This window comes from Arvicola amphibius, chromosome X (assembly GCF_903992535.2).
Source record: "Arvicola amphibius chromosome X, mArvAmp1.2, whole genome shotgun sequence".
NCBI lineage: Eukaryota > Metazoa > Chordata > Mammalia > Rodentia > Cricetidae > Arvicola > Arvicola amphibius.
Window position 1 is genome coordinate 60,747,899 of NC_052065.1, and position 24,314 is coordinate 60,772,212.

At 40.7% G+C, this 24,314-nt stretch overlaps 1 protein-coding gene across 2 annotated transcripts in view; it reads right to left on the minus strand.

The window, feature by feature from the left end:
- The window catches only part of Hdac8 (histone deacetylase 8), a 221,479-nt gene that overhangs the window by 119,607 nt on the left and 77,558 nt on the right, over positions 1–24,314 (minus strand). For both annotated transcript variants that reach the window (XM_038316926.1, XM_038316927.1), the window contains exon 8: positions 2,246–2,418. In XM_038316926.1, the coding sequence (XP_038172854.1) occupies positions 2,246–2,418 (173 nt within the window). The remainder of the gene's footprint in view (positions 1–2,245; positions 2,419–24,314) is intronic.

The window sequence follows — 24,314 nt, forward strand, 5'->3', positions numbered from 1 at the left end:
GGACGGCCATATACATTATCATCCAAAAGGATGCACTTTGAGGAGCAATAGAGGACACTACTCATTGTCACAACGGGCTAACATATATAATATAAACTGGGACCTGCTGTTACTCTTTTCTTGAGCTTTCCTACTATTTCAAAGGTTAGGGAGGCTAGGGTTTCTGGAGCGTGTCCTTCAGGCCTCAGTGGGACCAGTTTGAGGAAGCTTAAGAATGCAGCCATCTCTACTAATTGTCTATGTGTTAGGAGCAGAGAATTTCAGCTGTATGGTTTAGATATTACTTTAAACATTCCTGGCATGGGAAATTAGTCTGCAAGGCAGACTTATTTGGCATAGTTATTAATTTTAAAAAGAATCACTATAGGTTTTATTTAAGGAGTATGTTATCTCTAGTCTACACATAATATGACTTATCTGCAAACATACCACTTATGCACAGGCATTTTCAGGAATACACATATTGCATAAGAAGAGTTATACTTACATATTCAAGAGCCAAGCTTTCGATTAAAAAAGCAAAAGGATTTGAGTTAATGGTAAGACTCTTCAAGAGAAGGCTGTAGCCTCAGAGAAAAGTTAAATTCTTACAGGTGTCTGTTGGAGAAAGGTCTTTTCCCCCCAGTTGGACTTGTATCATAATCTCCATCCTTAGTGTTGTTATGGAATGTAATATGCCATGTAATGCTTATCAATTTTATCTTTTCCTGGAGGTGAAGTTAATAAATTTCTTGCCAGCTTTTCATAAGAGAGCGTCTCTTGTAATCAGTTTTAATTTTGATCCCTCTGAGGTTTGAAGACGCCAAAGGACCAGGTTGCTTTATTTGGGCTGTATACTCACTTGTTTACCTAAGGCCTGCCCGGAGTTTACCTGGATTTGGAGTTTGCAAGAGGGTGATAAAACTATTAGCTTGGTCATCATCTATGCATTTAATTTCTTTACAAAAATTTTATGTGCATGAGTATTTTGCTTCTATGCATGTACATATCCCATGTACATGCTGGGTGCCCATAGGGGCCAGATGAGGGTATTAGATACCCTGTAACTGGAGTTATGAAGGATTGAGCTGCCATTTGGGGGCTAGGAACCAAACCTTGGTCCTTTGCCAAGAGCAGCAAGTGTCTGTAACCACTGAGCAATCTCTCTTGCCTACATATACACACTTTTCACTTTTTTGGTACATTTTTGAGATACGGTTTTGTGTAATCCATAATAGCCCTTAACTACCAATCCTCTTGATTCTATTTCCCAAGTACTGTGATTATACACATGTGCCACTCTACCTGGTGACATATATGTGCATTTTAATCTCAATCCACTTGACCATATTTTAATACACCAATTTATTGATCCAATGAAATAAATATTGTGGCTGGTGAAGAGGCAGAAGATCTCATCCTAAAGCATCTGTAAAGGTGACTGAGGTTGGGCACGGTTCCAAACACATAAATGCTTCTATCAAAGAGACCTAGCATTCTGTTAGTTAAAGAATGTTAACATCATCAGTAAGAGGGGAGCAAGAGTGCTCAAGAGACTATGGTTCTCTCAAGCTTGCTTCCTTATAACAAAATCATGCTTTAGGGGAAACGAGTAATTCTTGACTTCATCTTAGATATTCAATTAATTCATGTATTTACTATTCATGTATGAGTAGAGATAGAATTTCATTGATGTTTCTGAAACAGAATGCGTAAGAGAATAATGGCTTCTCTGACAGAAGAGCGTTCACAGTGTATTATAATCTGAGATAATTTCTTCTTCCTTTTGGTTTTGTTTTTTGTTGTTTTGTTTTTCCAAGACAGCTTTTCTCTGTGTAGCACTGGCTATACTGACACTCACTCCGTAGACCAGGCTGGCCTCAAACTCACAGAAATCAGCCCGTCTCTGCTTCCCAAGTGCTGGGATTAAAGGCGTGCGCCATTACTGTCTGGCTTCCTATTTCTTATTCTGTACTCAGGTTTGAACACAGAGTCTTGTGTATGCTAGGCAAATGTTCTAATCTTAACCATTATTTCCAAATTAAAACAAACTTCAGAGTGCCTAGGTGTCAAAGCACATGGCAAGCTGACTAGGGATGGGCCAGAGTCCATGCTCAACTGGGGAAGTAATCGACTTCATAGACTTAGGCTTCTGGGCCATAGGCAGGTTAGTACTATCCAATCCAAGAAAATCAACTTATCTCCTATGCTAAAAAGTGTGGAGAAGGAGTGACAAGTTCTCTTGGTGACTTTCCATTGTACTCACCGCCTCCTAAAATCAGAGTTGCCAACTGCCATTCAAGCACATACTTCAGACACTTGCCGATCCCCACTGGCGTCATGTTAAAGGAGCACATTGGGTCCCCAGCGATGGTATCTGCACCCAGCTGTAAAACCACTGCTTTAGGATTGAAGGCCTGGTACACTTCCTTTAGTACACTGGGAAGAGGAAGGACACAAATTGTCAGAAAAAGGTCCGCTTTAGTTAGGGCTATGCAGTGGTAGTAAAGTGTGTTGGAGAGAGAGTTGAATTATCCAGTAATTGCAATGGAACCTGTCCATCAAACTGTCGCCCTTAAAGGGTGAGCCTGGTTGTATGTGTGTTATACTTTAATAAACCCGACTTAGAATGACAATTCCTCTACTTCCACCATCACCAATGAACAAATTTGCCCTTTTTATTTCAGAACTTAGACTTCACTGAACACTCCATATGTATCTAGTTAACTCTCATAGCCATGGGGCATAGTATACACATTTATTCCATCTTACAATCTAGAGAAATAAAACATATACGTTGAATAGTTATGAAGGTTTCCTTCTGATAATGTCAGATAGCAATCACACCTGGAGTTTATCACCTAATTATCAGTGGGGACAAGAAGCACAAGCCTTGAGAGCATAGATGATATCAACTTACTTTTCATTCTGCAAAGGACTTGAGGCCTCTGAAATATGGCCCTCCCCAGTGCATACGCATTCACAGTATTATAAGGAGAACAGTATCAACTGATCAAAAACTACAATTTGAAAGTACCTAAAAGAACAAGTTGTGGTGGGTAATAGTGTAATTTTGAGGAGAATCAATGCTATCAAATCGGCCTAACTGCTATTTGCCGAGGGCATGCAGCCTTACAGATGAAAAGGGAAATGTCAATGTGACAGGTAACTTTAGTCAGGCTTCCAATATTATCATTAATTCAACACTGACAATGTCCAGAATGCATTCCTAGGAATTATAAGGTCCTTGCTCTCAAGGGGCTTACAATCTACTTTCCAGACAAAACATAGTCCAGTCCTCAAGGGCCGGAGTGACTCTTACAGAGACATATAAACAAGTGCAAATTAACAGACTTCAGAGTTGAGAAAATACAGAGTCAAAAAGTGATCAAAAATGTTGAAGTTAATGACCCTTTCATAATCAACATGTCAAATTACACCAGTGCAGAAAAACAGAAAAATCCCAGATCCTCCTGAGATGGCAAAAGGAATTCAGGAACATAAAACACTGCCCTCCCCAATTCATATGTAACCATGGAATAAAATGACGGTCACAGAAGCATTCTTTGACTTAAAGGACTATTTTGTTTTGATTTCTCATCACACAGATGAATGCTGAGTGATTGTAAAGATTATAAGAATATTACAACATTTATGACATATGATCCTTAATGCAAGGATTCTTCGGTCTATTCTCTCTTTCATGTGCTTATCTCATGGGTGCAGAGGGAAGATAAGCCACCTGAAGAATTTGGGCGACATTTATTGAGCATCTACACAAACAGAGCATCCCATTAACTGTTGCTGGGAGACACAGCGGAAGGCGTGATGTCTATTTTAAAAAGGTTTCTAGCAGGGGAGGGCTACCATTCTTTCCACTCATTCTTCCTTTCACTTAGCACGCACTTACTGAGTACCCACTATGTGCCCGGAATGGTACTGGACCAGCTGCTCCAGGAATCAAGAGGAATCTGGCATGGTTTGTATCATCATGTAGCTCATAAGAGGGGATTACATAAACTCTGACAATAAATAATTAAAATGCAATGAGAAATGAAGTATCAGAGTTTTGGCACAAGGGAAAGAGAAGTGAGCTTCTCCAGGTGAGGCTGGAAAAGGCTCTACAGGGGCTATAATGGCTCTTTAGGTCCTGAAAGATGAGACGCACCACACACGAGCCAACTCTCAAGATGGCTAGGAGGAAACAGTGGTAATAATTCCCGGTGAAGATGTGGAGACTAAATCACACATATCTTGTTAGTGGGAATGTAAAATGGTATAGCCACTCTGGAAAATAATTTAGCAGTTCCTGTCAAAACTAAAAATAGACTTGCCATATGAGCTAGCAATTGCACTCTCGGGCAATTTATTCCAGAAAGTTAAGGCTTATTTTCATGTAGGAACTTGTACATGGATGTGTATAGCATCTTTACACAAAATAGGTTTAATTGGAAAAAAATCCAAACGTACTTTAATAGGTAAATGGTTAAAAAAAAAAAAAACCAGCATCCACAGCAGTGGAATACTGCTCATCAATATGAATAAGCAAACCGTTATTATATGCAAAGAGTTTGGGAGGATTACAAGGAAAGTATGCTGAGTACATAAGGCCAATCTAAAAAAAAATATATACACTGTGTGATTCCATTCATAAATGCTGTAAAATCATAACTACAGAGGGATGAGATTAGTCACTGCCAGTAGTTATAGATGGCTATGACAGGACAGGGGTAGGATGACATAGCCATGTGATGGCATAGTTCTGTATTTTGATTACAGTTGTCATGTGAGGCTTCAGATATGATAAAATTTCATAGACACACATACATGAATGTATGCATAACTGGTGGAATGTGAATGAAGTCAATAAACTATACCAAAATAATGTCTTCATTTTGATGATGTACTGTAACTGTGTGCAAGTTGTCACACCAGGGAAAGCTGGAGGAAAGTGCCCGGGACTTCCCTTCACAATCTCCTGTGAACGTGTGATTATTCTGAAAGAAATGTTTTGTTAAAGCCAGTGAGGTAGCCCAGTGGGTAAAGACATTTGCAGCCAAGCCTGAGGACCTGAGTTTAATCCCCAGTTCCCACAAAGTAGAAGAGAACCAATTCCTGAAAATTGTTCTCTGACCTTTACAAGCAGTTATGGCACATGCGTGCTCCCCCCAATAACATAAATAAATTTAATTAAAAATTTTAAAAACCTTTTTAAGGCATAGAAGGTAGCAGATATAAGACCTGAATTTAATCCCCAGAAATGTTCAAACAAAAAGCACAGCAGAAAAAGGAAGTTGAAGGCTGGTGGGATAAAGTTAGGGAGTTGGCTGCAGAATGGTTCTGGAGGGCACGAAGAGGAGAGGAGTTCAGAGAAGAGAGTCTATGTGTCATACAGGCTACAAACTGCGAGTGGAAATAAGTGAGCCTGGCTTTTTATGTAAAGTATGTGGAATGTCGCAAACATTATGTGTGTGCATGTACATATGCAATGTGCACACTGTGTGTGTTGGTGCCACAATTAGAAGTTCATCTTAGAGATAAGTGAACTCTAGTGTGGAATACACTGAAGGCTGATTTTATAACCATCCACAGGCCACGGACACAAGAAACACAGGGACTTGAGAGGAACTTCCATGACAGAATTAATAGAGTAACATGGAGCGATACCCAAGAAAAGAAGATACCTATAATGTTCATGACTGGTAATTAGGAGAGAGGAAGGAAAGGAAGGGAGGTGTTTCTGGAACAGTTGTCTTCATTAGAGCTGTAGGGAAAATGAGTCTTCAGGGAGTTCAGATGAAACGGGCTCTGGATGGGTAAAGAAAACAGTAATCAGAAGCTTTGAAAAGGAAAGGCATTTTGTACACTGAACACCTCAGTTTGCGGAAAGCTGGGTGGTGGACGTGGAAAACTAGGCAGTTTTTCATTTGATCTGACAGCCAATCGGGAGCCCTGGAGATCTATAAGTACTGATCTTGTTAAAAGTTGTACTGATTTTTGATGCTGCATGTAAGAACAAAATCATGAAGCCTAGCAGCAGAGGGAATGGCACAAGGGACATCGAAGCTCTCTAGGCATGAGGACAATATGAGAATGAGGCAAGACCAGGTCAGTCTGGAAAAACTTGAGAGGGGTAGGCAGATGGTTAGGGCTGAGGGGGACTGTGAATGGGGGCTATGTGGACAAATTACCATTTCCAAGTTCATACCCTTCCTCTCATTGCTTGTCTTTTGGTGTGGGTACACACACACACACACACACACACACACACACACACACACACACAGTTTGTTTGTTTTGGTTTTTGAGATATGGTCTCACTATGTAGCCCGGGCTGGTCTGGGAACTTCCTGCTTTAGCTTCCTGAGCACTGAAATTATAGGCTTGTGCCAGTATGCCTGCCTTCAGTCCCCCCCCCCCGCCTCATCTGTCTGTCTGTCTGTCTGTCTGTCTGTCTGTCTGTCTGTCTGTCTGTCTGTCTTGCCTTTCTTATCTATCTCAGCCCTTATGTGTTCAGCCCGCCCCATTAATTAATTAATTAATTTATTCATTTATTTATTCATCCATCTATCTATATGTTCAGCCCACCTCACTTATCTCTCTCTCCATCCATCCAGCTATCTAATCTATCTGTCTATCTATCTATCTATCTATCTATCTATCTATCTATCTATCTAATTATTCTGTATATATATGTCTGCAGGCCAGATCAATCGAACTCAGAACTCTGGACGTGTTCTTAACCTCTGAGCCATCTCTCCAGAAATCTACTTGTTTGCTCATTTATTTATCTATTTATCTATTTATTTATTTTGACTGTCCCACGTGCGTGACATGTAGTCAACATCATTTGCTTATATTAAACAAATACTATTAAAATTCTTGTCTATAGACCTATGAAATAGTCTTTCACCTCCCTTGAGGCTTTTAGCTTCTGGTTCAATTTTTTTTCCTTTCCTTGTCATTATTCTCTGGGGTTCAGAATTTGTTCACTCACTTAAACCCAGAGTCAAGTACCTATTATTTCCTATACTAGTGATGATAACATATACTTCTAATCTTAGTACACAGGAGACTGAAGCAAGAGGATTACCCAATATTTTAGGCTAACCTGGGCTACCAGTGAATTAGCAGGTTAGCTGCAACTACACAGTGGGACCCCCGTCTCAACAAAACCAAAGGGGGAAAAAGAAGACAGGCAAAGACCTAGACCTGATGGCATTGATGGTTTGGTAGGGGTAGAAGACAGGGAAGTTCAAAACACTAAGTGCTATAATGTTCATCCATCTGTCTGTTCATCCGTCCATCCAACAAATGAATGCTAATTGAATGCTTACTATATGCTAGGCAGGTACAAGGTTGGCAATGAGTTTACAGAGTTGAAAGAAAAAGACAAAACCCACCTCACTTTCTCCAAGGACTGTCCTAGTTCTCTGACATTATTTTTCATCCTGGTTTCAACAAGAGCGGTGCCTGCACTCCACTTTAGTTATTCCTAAGCACGGCCAGTTTTAGAGGTTTGAAAAGCAAATATTTGGAACGATTTTACATTTAAGACTCTGAGCGACTTTCTCTGCTACAGTTTTTGTCTTCCCATGTCCTTATTGTGCTTGCTTTCCCTCGTCCTCTCTACTTCCCTTCCTCTCTCCCTTTCCCTTCTCCTCCTCCTCCTTTCTCTCCCCTCCCTGTTTTTCAAGACATGGTTTCTCTGTGTAACAGCCTTCTCTGTCCTGGAACTCACGCTGTAGACCTGGCAGGTCTGTAACTCACAGAGTTACACTGCTTGGCTTGTGCTTGCTCTTTATTCGAGTTAAAACTGATTTCTGCTTGGCGGTGGTGGTACACGCCTTTAATCCCAGCATTTGGGAGGAGGAGGCAGTTTGAGGCCAGCCTTGTCTACAGTAAGATCCAGGACAGGCTCCAAAGCTATACAGAGAAACCCTGTCTCAAAAAACAAAAACAAACAAAACAAACAAAAAACCACAAACAAAATAACTGATTGCCTGATCACTTCCTGTTTTCAAGCCACCAGCCCACCTGTTTTCTTCCAGAGAATATGGCTAATGATTTCAGAAACTCTGACAAGCATCCTTAACTGCCTCACAAATGGTCATTTTTGCCTTGCCAACGTAACTAAGGCCTTTGAATAAACCACGGTATCCACATTATCTGTCCTCCTCTATTATAGAAAGCTGAGAATTCAAAAGAATTGTTTTCACTACAGTTTATGTTTACAGCTCCAGATCATAAAATTTCATAAACATTTATAGATTGCTAAAGACCACTCAGTTATTATAACTCGGCAATCCTTTATTTCCAATTGATAAACAATTGCATTTCTTACACTGTCTGTTCAAATACTCTCAGCAGGATAGAGAATGTAGGGTAGCCTGAGCTACGTGGTAAGAGCCTGCCTCAAAAGAAAAACAAACTGGGATGAAAGGATATTCTTGATATATTAAAAAAAATCCAACACCAGATGGTGTAGTAGTGCATACTTGTAATCCTAGCACGTGGGAGGCAGAGGCAGGAAGAGCGCTATGCCAGGGTGGGGCCAGCCTGGGTGCGCAGGGAGCACCAGGTCGGTCAGAGCCATACAGGAAGGGCCCTGTCTCAAAACGAAACCATCCTGCCCCCAAATATCAAACATAAAAATTTATTAAATAAATGAGAACCTCCCCCTTCACCTCCACTTTCTCCCCATGGGTAACTAGTCGCTGATAAAAAGTTTGAGGTGAATCTTTCAAACTCATACTGGAGGTAAGTGGTTGAGGCTCTGTGTAGTGAGTGAGGACATTCCCATAGTTCTTGTCTCTACCGGAAAATGACCTCCATTCGATCCCTTCTCCATGAGGCTACCTTCTCCACGAGGCTACCTTCTCTGGGTTCTAGATTCTCTTTCCTGTTGCTCGTTCTCTCATGGTCTGTCCCTGCACCTCAAAGGATTCACTTATTTTGGATACGAGATAGCTTGTGTTTCTTCCTTCCTGTCAGCACTGTTAAAGTTTTACCCATGTCAGGGCCCCTATGCTTCTTGCAGCCTACTTTCTGTTCTCAGGAGAGAGCTGGCTGAGTTACCCGTCCAAAAGCCTTTTCTCTGTTAGCCTTCGAAATGTCTTAAAAGCATCTAGCAGCTGGTTCTACAAAGATCTCCAGTCGCTTAAAGCGTGGACTGCTCCAGTAACAGCTATTTTGAAAGTATACTTAAGACAGCGGCTAAGGACACAGATTAGCGGGTGAGGATGAGAACCTGACTTAGATCCCAGAACTCAAGAAAAACCCAGGAGTGGTGGCATGTACTTGTCATCTAGTGCTGGGGAGACAGAAAGAGGACGATCCCTGGAGCCTAGCCTCATTTCAATCTACAGGCTCACTGAGAACCTGTCTCAAAACCACAAGGGCTTATAAGACACATAGGCTGACTTCTACAGGCACGCATGCACATGTGCACACAAACACACACCTATATACATATAACATGTACACACACAGTTATATTTAAAACAACTGATATCATACAATTCTTCCACTTAAAGTGTACAATATTTTTTAATTAGCCACGAATTGTGTAGCCATAACCACAAGGCATCTTAGGGCTTTTCCATCAGGCACAGAGGAAACCTTGTGACCACAGTCACTACTCATTCTACCATGCTCCAAACCACAAACCCTGGAAAGCACTGCTCTACTTTCTATTTTTAGGCATTTATCTAATTTTGTCCTTATAAAAGTAGAATGATAAATATAGTGTGGTCTTTTGTGTCTAGATTCTTCCACTTAGCATAGTGTTTTCAAGGTTTATCTGTGTTATCATATGAATTAGTATCGTATTTTCTTTGGTGGGGATTGACCACAGGGTCTTGTGTAGTTCAGGCTGGACCTAAAACTCACTATGTAGCCAAGGGTGGCACTGAACACCTCTTGATCCTGCCTCTACCTCCCAAGTATTACATATCATACACTGATATTACAAGTGTATGCAACATCACACCTGGCTCTTAGTTCCTTTTTAATCTACAAATATTTATTTCATTGTGTGCTTCTCTATTCATAAATTAATAGGTATCTGGATAATTTCTACTCTTTGGTTAATATGAATAATGCTATTCTGGGCATTCAAGCCTAATTCTTTGGGTGGACATATTTTTAATTCTCCTAGGCATGTGCGTGTGTGCGTGTGTGTGTGTGTGTGTGTTTATCTGCTGGGTCATGTGATAACTCTATGTTTAAGCATTTGAGAAATGCCAGACTTTTTCCACAGTGGCTGCATCATTTTACATTTCCACCAGCACTGTTTGAGTGCTCAAATTGTCTTCCATTCTTGTCAACACTTATTTTCTGTATTGGTTTATTTTAAATTAAAACAGCTATTCTTCATTTTCTAGAACTATTTTTTTTAAAGAAATAAGGCAAATACTTAATATTTACTTTATTTGCATTTCGTGTATGCTGTCCTTATGCTTTGTTTTAATTTATTTACTATAAGATTCTCTGTCAAAACTTATATTTTTCTTTTAGTTTTTTGTATTATTTATCGAGATTATAATATGATTACATCATTTTTCTCTTCCCATTTCTGCCTCCAAACCCTCCTTGCTCTCTTTCAAAGTCATGGCTTCTTTTTTCATTAACTGTTGTTATATGCATATATGTATATATACATATAAATATATATTCTTAAATACAGAAATACAACCTTGATGGGTAAGGTATACTATCCCATTTTATCAACCCCAGAGACTTTAGGCCTCCTGCCTAAACTCTGCCATGGAGCTATAGCCCTGTCACTTCCTTGATGACTAATGAAGTCAAGTATCTATTTCTATGTTTATCAGCCATGGGGACATCATCAAAGCAGTGTCTAGTCCAGTCCTTTGTCCATTTTTAAAGCAGGTTGGCTTTTTACCACTGAGGTGTCATAATTTGTAGTATATCCCAGACACCAGTCCATGATCAGGTTCGTGACTGACAAGGATTCACTCCCATTCTATGGATTACCTTTGCACTTGCGTGATAGTGTCACTTGAAGTACAAATTTGCCCTGAAAACATACATACGAGTAGCCTATACAGACGGAACAGGTTCTATTTAGGAATATCTATCTATCTATCTATCTATCTATCTATCTATCTATCTATCTATCTATATACTTGGACATACATACATGTAGTAACAATTAGTGAAAAAAGAGGCCATAAATTTGAAAGAGAGCAAGGGAGGTATATTGGGAGTTGGAGGGAGGAAAGGGAAGGGAGTATTGTAATCATAATCTAAAAAAGAAAAAAGTAACTTTTGACAGTCTGTTTTTACCCATTTTTGCTGTTGTTGCTGATGTTCTTGATGTCATGTCTAAGAAACAATCTCTTAATCAAAGGTCATAATCTGTTTCATGCTAACAGTTTTATAGTATCTAGCATTTACACTTATATTGGCTCTAAGTCTGTTTTATACGGTGTAAAGCTATAACGCCATTGCTTTACATGCTGCTCTCCAGTTGTCCCACTCAGTGATCTCGGCCCTGCTATATAAAGTCAAACAACTGTAAGTGTGCAGGCTGGTTTCTCCTCTCTGAACTCAGTTCCGTTCTTCTAGAGGCCTGCCCTGAAGTCACCACCACACTTCTTGATTACTGCAACTTTGTAGTCAGGTTCGAAAATGAGAAAGTATGAGTTTCCCAACTTTCTCCTTTCTTTTCAAGACTGTCTGGGCTGTTCCTGGTTGGATTTGCATATAAATTTTGGGAGCAGCCTGCCAGCTTGTGCAGAGGTGCTGTGATTTACAGCTCCATATGGACCATGTTGAACCTACCATCTTATTTCCTGCAATTCCTGTGTCTGTTAATGATGGTCACACCTTCAGCCTCTCATGTACAAAACTGTACATAGTTAAGAAACCTCTGTGAGGTCCCCCATCCTGTTCCTCTCCTATTATTCATCATTAGCATTCTTCTCACGCGCCTTGAACACTTGAATCCACAGGGGATCCGCCCATACCTTCCTAACAACTTGCCCTACCTCAGGTCTCTTCTCTGTCCAATTCTTCACAAAACTGCCAATACGTTAATTTTCCTTAGGGGAAATTTTGATCGAGTCACTTGCCCACTCCTCAAATCCTTCAGTGTCCCTCTACTTTAGCTTATGACTCAAGGTCCCTCCTGATCTACCTCTGGCTTACTTTTAAGAACCTCTTACTCAATAACCGCTTGGCCTATGATATGTCATCCCACAGGCAAAATGGTTACCTCACTCGCTTTGCATCTCCATGCAGGCAGGCCTTTTGTCACATGCTGCCTTGTGGCCAAAAGTCATCTTTCTCCACGTCTACAGCCATAGTCATTCTTTGAAGGATATCTCAAATTCCATCTCTTCCATGTATGGAGAAAATATGAGCGGCTAACATTCTTTTGAAGATTTTATCCAGAGCAGATTTCTATACATATCAAGTTCTATGCACTTGGTATGTATTAGCACATTTAACCCTCATAACGATTATAAGGCAGCTGGGGAAACTGCAGCACAGTCAAGTTCAGAAGTCTATACAGTATCATACATCTGTTAAGTGGCATAGCTCCAGCCTGGCAGCAGAGTGGAACCTCTAAACTATTATAATCTACCTGCTTCCATGACTTACAGAACTAGATAGTGTAGTAGGTCCTGTGCCAGCAATGGTACCCACCTTGTTTCATATAACAGCGGTGCCAAGACACAATATTATTTTGCCTACTAAATTCTGATTTTATTATTTCTCATTTTAATACCTTTACTGGTTTGCCTAATGCTTTTAGAGCTTTGAATTCGAGCTCATCCAGGCTGCAGTTCGTACCTTCTTTTCCAGTCTTTGTAACTTCTGCCTCTTCTTCACGTTCCAGTCCAGCCAAACTGAACCACTCCATGCACAAGGCGGCTTCTTCCAACTCTGGTTTTTTACTGCTTCCTCTCTACAAAACATCCTTCCCTACAATTTCTGTATATTCAAACTTGACCCAGATTTTATAAATATGCACACGCATTTGCACACTTTGTAAAGACAGAGTAATTAGGTACCCTTTAGAGCCCAGATCAAATGTTACCTCCTTAATTAAGTCTTTTTCTGAAGTATTTATTTCCTCTGAATGCCTGCAGCATCCTAAATTTTATGGTTCTTGCAACTTTCCATGTTTTATTTTATTCAAATGTGTGAATATGAAAATCAATCTCTATCTAATATTTTAAAATTTCCCCTAACTTTCTTGAACGTAGAATCAATACTTTAGACATAGTAGGCATTCAATAAATAGTCATTAAATGATACACGGATGAAACACCACCCCAGCCTGCTTTTGAAAAAATCTTTCCTAATGGCGGTAACAGTGCTACTTCTTACACTGTAAATCATTCATTTTAGGTTTTTATGAAAGTATAAAATCTCTTCCCCAGAAAGGAGGGGGGAAGACAGGCATCTCATTACACTACATTAGTAACTTCCTTATAAACACACAAGACATTCATTTGAAATGCAGTTTTCTTGATGAGAAACCTGATCCCCCAGTCTTCAGTCTGCTTTTCAGAGGGGGCTATGCAAATGAGAAGCAAGCACAGAGACTTCAGCAGGCCTTAATCTGGGGGAGGGTGTTGGAGCCTGAGGAGGAAAACAGCTAGGGTTGATGACAGGCGTGATACTTTGAGATAAAAGAAAAGCCCCAAAAGCTTGGAAATATTCACGCACAGTTTCTGCTCTGCACACTTGATATCATTCACCGGGGTGGGGAAATGTGGTGGTGGTGGCGGCGGCGGCGGCGGTGTTGTGGGGGGGGGGGCGGGGAGTGGAGTGGAGAACATGTATTTATTGTTAGTTTGTTAAGGAATTTTGAATCTAAAATCTCATCTCTAGGCACTGGGATGCCAGACTGACTGTCACAGTCATGATCATGGCTGGTGGCAGGACATGGTAACCCTAACTTGTCTGCCTAGCCAGGCCTGTGATAGAGACAGGCTGTCAGCAGGTTCCATCTCCTGACTTTGTAGTTTATACCTCAGCTCAGCCAGCCAAGTATCTCCCATGTTTTCTAGCCAGTACTATCAACACCCTCTAGAGAAGCGGTTCTCAACCTGTGCCTCACGACCCCTTGGGGTCAGAGGACCTTTTCACAGGGGTCGCCTATCAGATATCCTGCATACCAGATATTTACAATTCATAACAGTAGCAAAATTACATTTATGAAGTAGCAATAAAAATATCTGTACTGCTGGGGTCATCACAACATGAGAAACGTGGAGAGCCGCTGGCCTAGAGACTCCCTCACTAGAAATGAAAAAAACCGAGAAACTTAAAAGTTGAAAAAGCTCTTAGTTGACCACAGAGGAGAGTATTCCCAATGCTTTGAGCTCTCCCCAGTCAGCCTGACAGAAGTTCATGCCAGCAGCCAAGCTCCTCTCTGAGATATAAATAAACACTAAACTCACTGATTTAATGGGATTCAGAGGAGGGCTGTGTGAAGGCCCCAAAGAGTCCCTCATCAGTCCCAAATGGCAGGCCAGTCAACTTTTCTTCCGTGTATGTGTTTGCTCCATTCTTTCCATCCTATCTCGGCTCAGGTCCTGCTGACTCATTCTGCAAAGACTCGGAGCTGTCAGGGGACTCAGCATATGGCAAATGCCTCAGGGACTTCAACTCTGTTACAAATAGTTGTGGGAGGAAGGAATTAGAGTGGAGGCTCCCTGCAGTGAAGGTGATGTGTCATTTCATTGGGGGCCATGGGGACACATCCAGAAGGCATTCAATTTCCTATGATTTTTTTTCTCTGCTTTTAGCATCAGACAAGCTGCACTGGTTCCTCAGACATCTAAAACACCCAAACCTATAAAACAAAAGCCAAACCTGAAACTCCCCAAGTCCCACCAGCCAGCACACAACCTCACAGAACTTCTGCTCTTCTACCTTTCATGATGTATTTTGTAGCATTTTAAAGAGCTATCTTTTCTCTTCTTGCTGAAGCATTACATGAAAACGTAGATTCTAATTGGCATCTTTTTCTAGCTGGCCTTGTAGTAAGCAATTCTACTCATTAAATATATTTCACCTTGGCAACAGAAAGGGCAGTGCACTATTTTTAGGGTATTATTACTTATCTCTCGCGCTACTTCTTGGAAGAAAACCACTCTCATTCACACAAGAGAAAGTGAGTCATACAGAATTAAAGGACCTACTAGTGGCCCGGAGTGAATTGTCAGAGCTAGAATTAGTATACAAATCCCAATTTGAATTCGATGGTATCATCACTAAGGCCCAGCACTCGCAGGCTTTTTTCATCCTGAAAGGCCGGACCTACCAGCAAGCAAGGTATACATTATCTCGCAGGTGGTGGGCTGCAGAGAGGCAGGTCTAAAGAAGACTGAAAGGCTCACTGTGCTAATAGCCCTTTATGTGATCTGGGCTAGGTCATTTCAGTGCTCCGAACCACCAGGAGTGCTCATGGAGCAAATGACATTCAGCTTTGGGTCACATTGTTTGAGCATGTCTCCTCAGTCCCCCTCTGTAACCTCCACATCATGACGTTCAGGGAGAACACTGGCACAGGGTCGGAAGCCTGGATCCAGCGTGTGCATGGCGACCTGGACAGACCACTTTGCTTTTTGAACCTTGTGTTCCTCCACTATAAAACTAGAATGATACTCTCCCTCTCACAGGTTATCGTGGAGATTAAATGATACAACGTTTGTGAACGTCTTCTCCCAGCACCAGGCACATAGTAAGCACTGCATAATGCTGAATGAATAAATGAATGGCCTTAAGTCAGGCCCTTGGAGTGCTATGTTAATTCTTAAAGCCCACTAGGATACTGTCGAGTTCAGCACAGTACACTATAGCAGTGACTTCCTGAGTAGTACTCTAATGGTCCCCAAAGGCAGAGAGAAATTTCATAGTGTCACTGCCTGGTTATACCTGTTCTGGGAATACAGTAATTCATTTTCCAGTGTTGCCAATCTATTACCTCTCGCCAAACACAAAATTCACTTTAAGAGGGGGCAGAAACACAAGTGCCTTTCTGTTACATAGAGGTTTCGAAGAATATATTATTAAAATTGAAACCAAACTTCTCTGATTTTCTTAGGCAAAAAATCAGATTGGAAGCCAAAGAGCTATTTGGCCTTTACAGACCCTGGCTAGTGATGCCCTTGGGGGAAAGGGGGAGAGCTGGAGCCATTCCAAACTGTAGTTGCACATCGGTGTATATATTTACTGCTCATGCTTATGTCCTCCACACTTGCCTCTACTCTCTAGCTAAGCCTTGGAAAAGTCACAATTTACCCAGAGCACAGTTTAATCTGTGTAGGGTAAAATACGGGCAGATATCTCTGCTTCTCATTTCCTAATCATATTTTCTTCCTGCCCTATAAAACCTCTTTTCGATTTTTGCAATTGCCCAGCTTCTCAAACTTATGTGGACAATAATGACTTGTTAACAATAAACGTGCCCCTAGCCCTTCCCTTTGCCCCGTTTTTACTCAGGAGGGCCTCACTAAGATTCAAAGCCGAATCCTGCCATATAGTTAGCACCTGGTATAGCTCTTCACAATAGAATATCTTCTCCCAGAAGATTGGAAATCTGCGCGATGCTGTCACACAATGAGGTGTGCAAGAAAAAGTTTGGGGATTGATTTTCATCATTAACTTGATATTGCATGGTTTTGTGGGACTAAAAGAAATTCATTTTTATTACTTTTAAGTACTGCACATAGAGTAATTCCAACTTATCATATTTTGGCAGTTATTTTTCTCAGGCAGGATGTATTTTAAACATGTCTATGTTGGAGTGTCTGGTGGATCATTTAGGATCAGTGTCCTGTTGCTTGATGAAATCCAGATCACTTCAATGAAATCCAGATGGGGAAACGGGGTCTCTGGCAATGGCTGCCAGATCTTCTCCATATGAAATCTCTCTAGTCTGTATGCAAATTTAAAACTCCATATCCTGGAAATCCCAAACCAATCAAGTGGCGCTCAGCTTCTTAGTTACTGGACTAAACACAGGGAAGCGATTCATTCTTCCCTGAGGAAATAAGCATTTCTTACATACATCTATCTTGGCACAAAAAGGGCTGGCTAAGCAAATTAATAGTGTAAACAGGATTGCACTGGGGAATGTTTGTCCTACTTAGGAGAATAAACTTTTTATGCACTTTGTGCACATCCACTTACATACAAATAATTGATATGCTAATTACAAATGATTCTTAAAACCCCTTCCCTGAGGTGCTGTTCTATGCTGTTAGTCTATTTTGAATTACTAGCATGTCCAATGCTTGAAAGTAATAAAAATGCATTTCAAATATTCCATGATTCAGACTGGCTTTCCTCTAATTAGGTTGAGTTAGTGAGGCTTGCCTATATTTAAATAGGATAGATATTTTTTCTACTTCACCCCTCATACATTTAAGATGCCCCCATTCCCTCCCCATTTCCCCACCTCCTCAGGACTCTCCTGCATGGAGCTGGCACACTAACTCTTTCACCCCAATCTCCCACACAACTGCTCTCAGAGCATCTCCAGGCAAACACTGCCCTTTCTCTCTGCTCCTCCCCTAAGCCCCCACCCCTGTTCACTTGTTAACTCAGCTGGTTCGTTGATAGGGCTTTTTATTAAGTACTAGTGGATATGGCTCTTTCCTGATAGCATAATAGGCAACAGTGTACGCAGATGAAGGTCCACCCAAGCTCAGCACCAGGCTTCTTCATCAGGTAGAGGAATCCAGCATTAACTCAACCTCTGTATGGTCCAAGTCAACATAAGCCAGTTAGACAGTTCATGCATCAAAGTAGCTATTAGGCATAAGGCAGTGTTAGATGCAGTCATTCAAAGCTGTACCATTAACGTACAGCTTAAACAGTTTTCCAAGGCAGGACTGAAGGGGCAGGGTATCGGCTATAGACTCAGGGGAGGGTAGAATTACAATGGAAGTAGGAGTCACATGGTGGAGAGAGCAGTGAATTTTGACATTAGAACATTCCATTGAGCACAGATCCTTTGGGATCCGTTTCAGAAAAGTCCTGTGTTAAAGGGTATGATTATTAAGATTCCATTTAGTACAAGGTCTTCCTGCCTCCGAGCAGTTTCAGAATATGTTCTAGCATCGGAACCTATTAAACTGTTGCCAAAGAATCACATCACTTTCTCCAGGGGCAGGGATCAGTCATCGCTAAGGAAAGAACAGCGAAAATGTGCACCAGAGTAGCAGAGTGACCCCCAACAGAATCCAGAACATTGTCCTCCTTGACTTAAATGGAAAAAAAATTACAATTACCTCTGAAGACTTCATTGCTTCACAGAGTGTGCTAGGCTACTTGGTGAAGTCTGGATGAGAGGAGAAGGGAGTGAAAATTGCATGGCCCCTCTAACCACATGCATTTCATTTCAGGTCCTAAGGACTAGCTGAAGGCAAATACCAGTTCCCACTATGCTCTCATACAAGTCTTCCAGGCATGCACGGTTAGCTCATTGGCTCAGGACAACTCAGCTAATGAAGCACAGGATTCCCCCCTCCAAATTATCCTACATTGTGAGGCTCTTAAAGCCTTTTGAATGTAATATTTTAAAAGACAAATCAAGCCAGGAAGAATAAATGAACGGCCCACTTTGGCCTCATTTCCACCTGTAGCTAACATTATCAGTGAATTTAATTAGTGTCTGACTCATCTATTTTCCAGAAACAATAGGCAATTTTACATCTGCTACACTACAGAGAGGCAGGATAGAAGTTTATCAAATCGAACAAAAGCATGTAAAAAAAATACCTTACTTACGGAGGGCCAAGATCCAGATGCAAGGCTTACAGAATAAATTGGCAGCTTTTGTTACCTTTATCACTGGACCAAAGTGACTAGTGATTATCCAAGCAGTATAGCTGTGACCCAAATGATGAGAGAGGTAGGGTAATTGCGTGGTGAGTTTCTGCCAGTTCTCCAATTGTTATGAAAATGGAGATGAAGATGAAAGTAAGTCTACGTAATTATTTGTACTCAAATACAAATTCGAGAGAGTCTGTCCCTTTTCATCAAACTAAAGAGAATTTAAAAAATTCGTATTGCTTAAAATATTTATGTGTGAATATATGTGTGTTGTACTGCTGGTACCACATCATGAAACCCAAAGAAGTAAATTATAATTGCTGGGCCCTCTTTTCTCTGAGAATCTATCTGTTTCTAAATTTCAATAATAAGGAGGGCCAAGTGCCAGATGCAAGTCCAAGCAGAAGGTAATTTCTAGAAAAGCCTATCATCATCGAAACATCTCTTCTTTAAATATTAACATCCAAAGTCAACATTGAAAGGAAACACTTCCATCAAATCTCCCTTAGAGATACCATTTGATTCTCTCATTTTATTAAGTAGCTTACTTCCTGACGGGGTAGTTCAGGGTGGGGGTGGAGAATCTCTAGCCTATATGCCAGAACCAAGAGGTGCCAGAAGTGTTGTCGTTCAATGCAAAGAAGTAAACAATCTTTCACAATACTGGTCTAAAAAAGGCACATGAAAAGGATACACTTCCCTAGGAAGAGCTCTATCTACAAAATGACAGATGACACCATTCACCTTCTACAGGAGGAAGTCAGACAATGAAGGGAAAGGAGAACTCAGAGCCTCCATGTTCAGACCTAAATCAAGAATTCTATATCGAAGATGTAAATTTGGGAACATTTACTCTTGTTTTCTGTCCATAAAATTAGAAATCGCATCTTGAGGAGTTTTTTCTGGCAAAAGTCACAGCTGCATGTTCATATACACAATAGTTTGTGTACTGCAGACGTCATGTGCTTAATTTGCATAAAGCCAAATGGTTTATCTTTTAAAAATGCTTTCTGCAAATGCCTACAATACAGCTTTCCAAGAAACCAAAGGGATGTTACCTTTTCGATGTTTTTAACAACTGAATTTCACACTTCATGAGATACTTTAGAGACAACTTAGTCAGTGGCTAGAGAAAGACACAGGTTCAAAGTCTGGCTTCATTACTTACTGAATGTATGACCTTGGAGAAGTCAATACTTTCTCTAGTTTTCTTCCTTGTAAAAATAAGAATAATCATACCTGCTTTCGGAGAGTGTAGAATGTCACAAAGATCAAATGATACAATGCACACTTTCAGAGCTACTCCCGTCCCAGTTAAGTGCACTTCTAGAGATCAAGCTACAAGTTGCAAGGTTCTGCGTTATTTCTTGTCCCAGTGTCTAGTGTAGTATCTGTTATACAGTACATGGTACATTTTTGTAGAATGAACGAATAAGAGTCTCTTCATATTTAAACATGCACACATGCACACATGCCCACAAGAGAAATACAGTTCAGATGTTTAGCGCAGCACCTGTATGCACAAGTAGCTTCCAGTCACCCCACCCTCCTCCTTCATGCTAACTAATGTTTCATAAACAATATAAAGTGAGGAGATGCTCAGTTCTTTTGCAGAAAGGTCAGAGAGGCTTTGGAGAGGTAGATGTTGGTCCTGGACTCCCAGGAACTAATGCTGCACTTAAAACGCCAAGGACTTTTAGTTCTGAGTTGGTGCTCGAGTCAGAGGACAGTTCTTACGCTGTAAGCACATGCTGCCAAGAGACTAGATTAAGAATCAATGATGTGTGTATTTTTCCCCATTTTTTTGTTGGATGTGAGTGACATGAGAAATAAAAGTATGGTATTCTTCTAATGACCCTGCTGCTGTCCTAAAGAACAACAAGTGCTCTCTGGGTTGGCTACTCCATCTAGCCCAGTAATAGGACCACAAATGTTCTTGAAAAGCAAGTGATAAGCTTTAAAAAATAATTTAATTCCCCAACACTGCAAAAAGAGTTTAAATTAAAATAGAAAAATCTAATGTTCTTTTATAAATGGAAAGAGACAAAAACATTACGTTGGGGTGGGCTGGAAAGATGGCACCCATGTGAAACACATTGTAATTACCTGTAATTCCAGCTCCAGAGGATTCAACATCTGACCTCTACAGGGACCCGCAGTCATATGCACATACCCACACACATGCATACACATAATTAGAAATAAAATACATATTTAAAAGAGATTGAGAGTTTAAAAATCCATTCAGTCTTCGAGTGATTGAATTTCTTTAGGTCGGTGGTCTTTGATTGAGACCAAAGGTTTACTTCAGTTTTGAACTACATAATATAAGCCATAGGAAAGAATAATAGCCCAAGGACCAACTATGGGTAGATTTTTATTTCAACGAATAACATAAAAAACCATAGCTTACTAGAATAAGAATATTTTTCAGGATAGGTTGATATCCCTTCTTTGCAAAATCCTCATAAATAGAGATTGCCGATGAGTGAGAACTCTTGTTTAACAGAATCTTTCCTAAGTCCTCTTAGTGGAGAATGTGATCATCAGTGTCTCCTTTGCATAATACATTTATGTAGTGCAGTTGAAGAATATCCTGTTTTTAAGATTAATTATTTATTTTGTGTATAGTGTTTCTGTCTGCATGTATTGCCTGCACACCAGAGGTGGGCATCAGAATCAACTATAGATGGTTGTAAGACACGATGTGGGTGCTGGGAACTGAACTCAGGACCTCTGGAAGAACAGTCAGTGCTCTTAACCTCTGAGCCATCTCTCCAGCCCCACAGTTGAATATTCTTAATAAAACATTTTTTTTCTTTGAGACATGTAGTCTCATGTAGTCTACATGTCTCATGTAGTCCAGAATGGCCTCAAATTCCCTATGTAGTGAAGGATAATTTGAATTCCTTATCTTCCTATGCCTACCTCCCGAGCGTTAGGAGTATAAACATGTGCCGCCACGCTTACTTTACGCATTGCTGGGGATGAAATCCAACGTTTCATGGATGTGTGTGTGTGTGTGTGTGTGTGTGTGTGTGTGTATTAGGGTTTTATGTATGCTTCATAAGTGCCTTACCACAGAGCCACACCCCTATGTGCATTTCTAGATGACAATATTTAATATTTCTTTCCTCCAAACTTTGTGAGTGTGGTATGGAGGATTTTGTGAGTTAGGAGTGATTTTGGTGGGATTATTATTATCTTGATTCATATAAAATCTCTATACTGGAGCCATAAGCTTCCATTTGAGGGAAGAGACATGCTGGCAATAGTAATGCTACTATTCCTTTATGCTGGTTGATAAAGGGTTTTGCTTACAAATGCCAGCTCTACTAACTCCCATAAAACCTACAGGAAGCTTATGGAAATCACAAACCTCTGTTGTTAGTATGAAATGACCCAGGTATGTCTAATATGAAATTGTCATTTCAAAAACAAAATCAAAAAACCTCCAGATCTTTTGATGGTATTAGAAAATATTCATGTACTATTTCCATATCCAGTCTATTATAAGAGGAAATTTTAAATGCGGGGCTCAGTGTTGTGATGAAACTATTAAGTCCCTGCCTGACTAGCTGGCAAAGCATGAAAGGTTAGAAGCAAGAAAAGCTTATCTTGTTTTTGGTTTTGGTTTTTTTTTAAAGGAAGAGAAGGAAGAGACAGACAAAAGGGAATGAGAAAAAGAGGAAAGAAAAGAGAGAGAGGAGAGAAGGAAGGGGAAGAGTTTCAATGAATCCCTTAGACAAAACCAGCTCAGGAACAAATTAGCAATTGAGAGACAACTTGGAATCCTACCTCATCCATGTTTGCCACTAATAAGCTTCTTTCTATCTCTGTAGGCGAGCTGTGAGCCAGAGAACACAAAACAGGTGACAAGGGCAGAGCAGACAGGTGGCATGATTTTCCCCAAAGATGAGCTATTCCTTTCAAGATTCTTCCTGGGTAGGCAGATGGGTCAGCTGTAACATGGGACAGCCCATGTTAGGGACTCTAGTTCCAAAGCACGCTAGGTAGAAGTACTCAGAGGGTAATTACTGGCATTGAGAAGCGTGGTTACTAGAACTTACAAACTATGCAAAGCCATTCAGATGTCAAAGACTTTCACCTTCTCTGTACTTTTCCCCTTGTACTCTATTATCTGACCGCCTGACAGCCAGGGGGTCAACACTCCAACCTTTGCCAAGTCTGCTGTCCATCAAATAAAACGCCTCATCCTAAGCAGGCTTGGGGAGGAGATTGTGCCAAAATCTCATTTAGGGGCTTTTTTTTTTTATTATAGAAAGTCTCTTTCCTGTTACAGGAATGTCAGGTATAAGCCAACAATGGAAGGGCAGATATTTGGCATAGGCGATCTTCCTGGCACCCCTGGAATGAAAGGTGGCTTGACATGGTGCCCTCAACAGACTTGACTTCTGAAGAAAGGCAAAGGAAATCATCATTATGGTTCATATGAAAACCTGGAGTGTGCTATTCAGGGTGATCACTGTTTGTAGTACTCATGAAGCTCAAAGGGCAATGCTTGCCTCTATAAACTGATGAATGTCTGGTTCTTTAGTTAACAAGCCAGAAGACTCTTTAATGAATGCAAGCCCCATCAGTGTACCACGATGCCTGTGGCAGAATGGACTCTGTAAAGGGAAATCATATGTAACCTTGGGGCTATATTTACTTTTAAAATGCTTCTAATTATGTTTAATACCAAGGCTATATTAAACATGAATTGCCATGGCATTAACTTTTTGAAAAATCATTTAGAAGGAATTGGCGTACATAAACAAAGAAATATAGAGGAGAAAGAGACATTTTTTATGACTGAAGGATAAATAGTAGCCTTCCTTCAGGAGAGTAGATGCTGGGCAATCCTTAAGTCTGCACATAATATTTCATTTTTTTCCCTAGGCAGTGAAATGCCAAGCTGATGGGGGTCAAAGGAAAATCTCAGGAGGTTTTATGATTGGCAGATGATTCAATAGGGGCACATGTAAGGTGATCCACTTAGAGAGGGCCAGATATTCCAAAGAATACTTGCAGGCTGGTAAAATGATGATCTTTCAATTAAGACCCAGGAAAGAGCTCTAAGAGACCATGTGGACAGTCCCCTGAAGAGAACAACTTAGTGTCCTGCTATGGTTTTTTTAAAAAAGGCCAACAAAATGTTGGGCGCTGTCAAGAAGGAGGTTAAAAAGACAAACAAAGTAAATTTCCTTTTACAGAGACCCACAGGACATCTTCACTGGTAATGTTACAGAAGCAGTTCTGATCTGCACATCTCAAGGACAGAACAGAGCCTAAGGGGAACAAAGAAGGGCAATTAAATCACCAGTGACAGGCCTGACAATCCAGAGTTATCTGAGGGACAAGCGACACAATGAAGACGCGGAAGAGCCTAGTGCTGCCGAGTGCACGATGACTTGCTTCGCTTGCTTCGCTCTGTCTCTTGAGCTAAGAGGCGCCTTTGAAGTTTTTATTTCTCATGGTTCTACTCTGTTTATACAACTGCCAGCGAT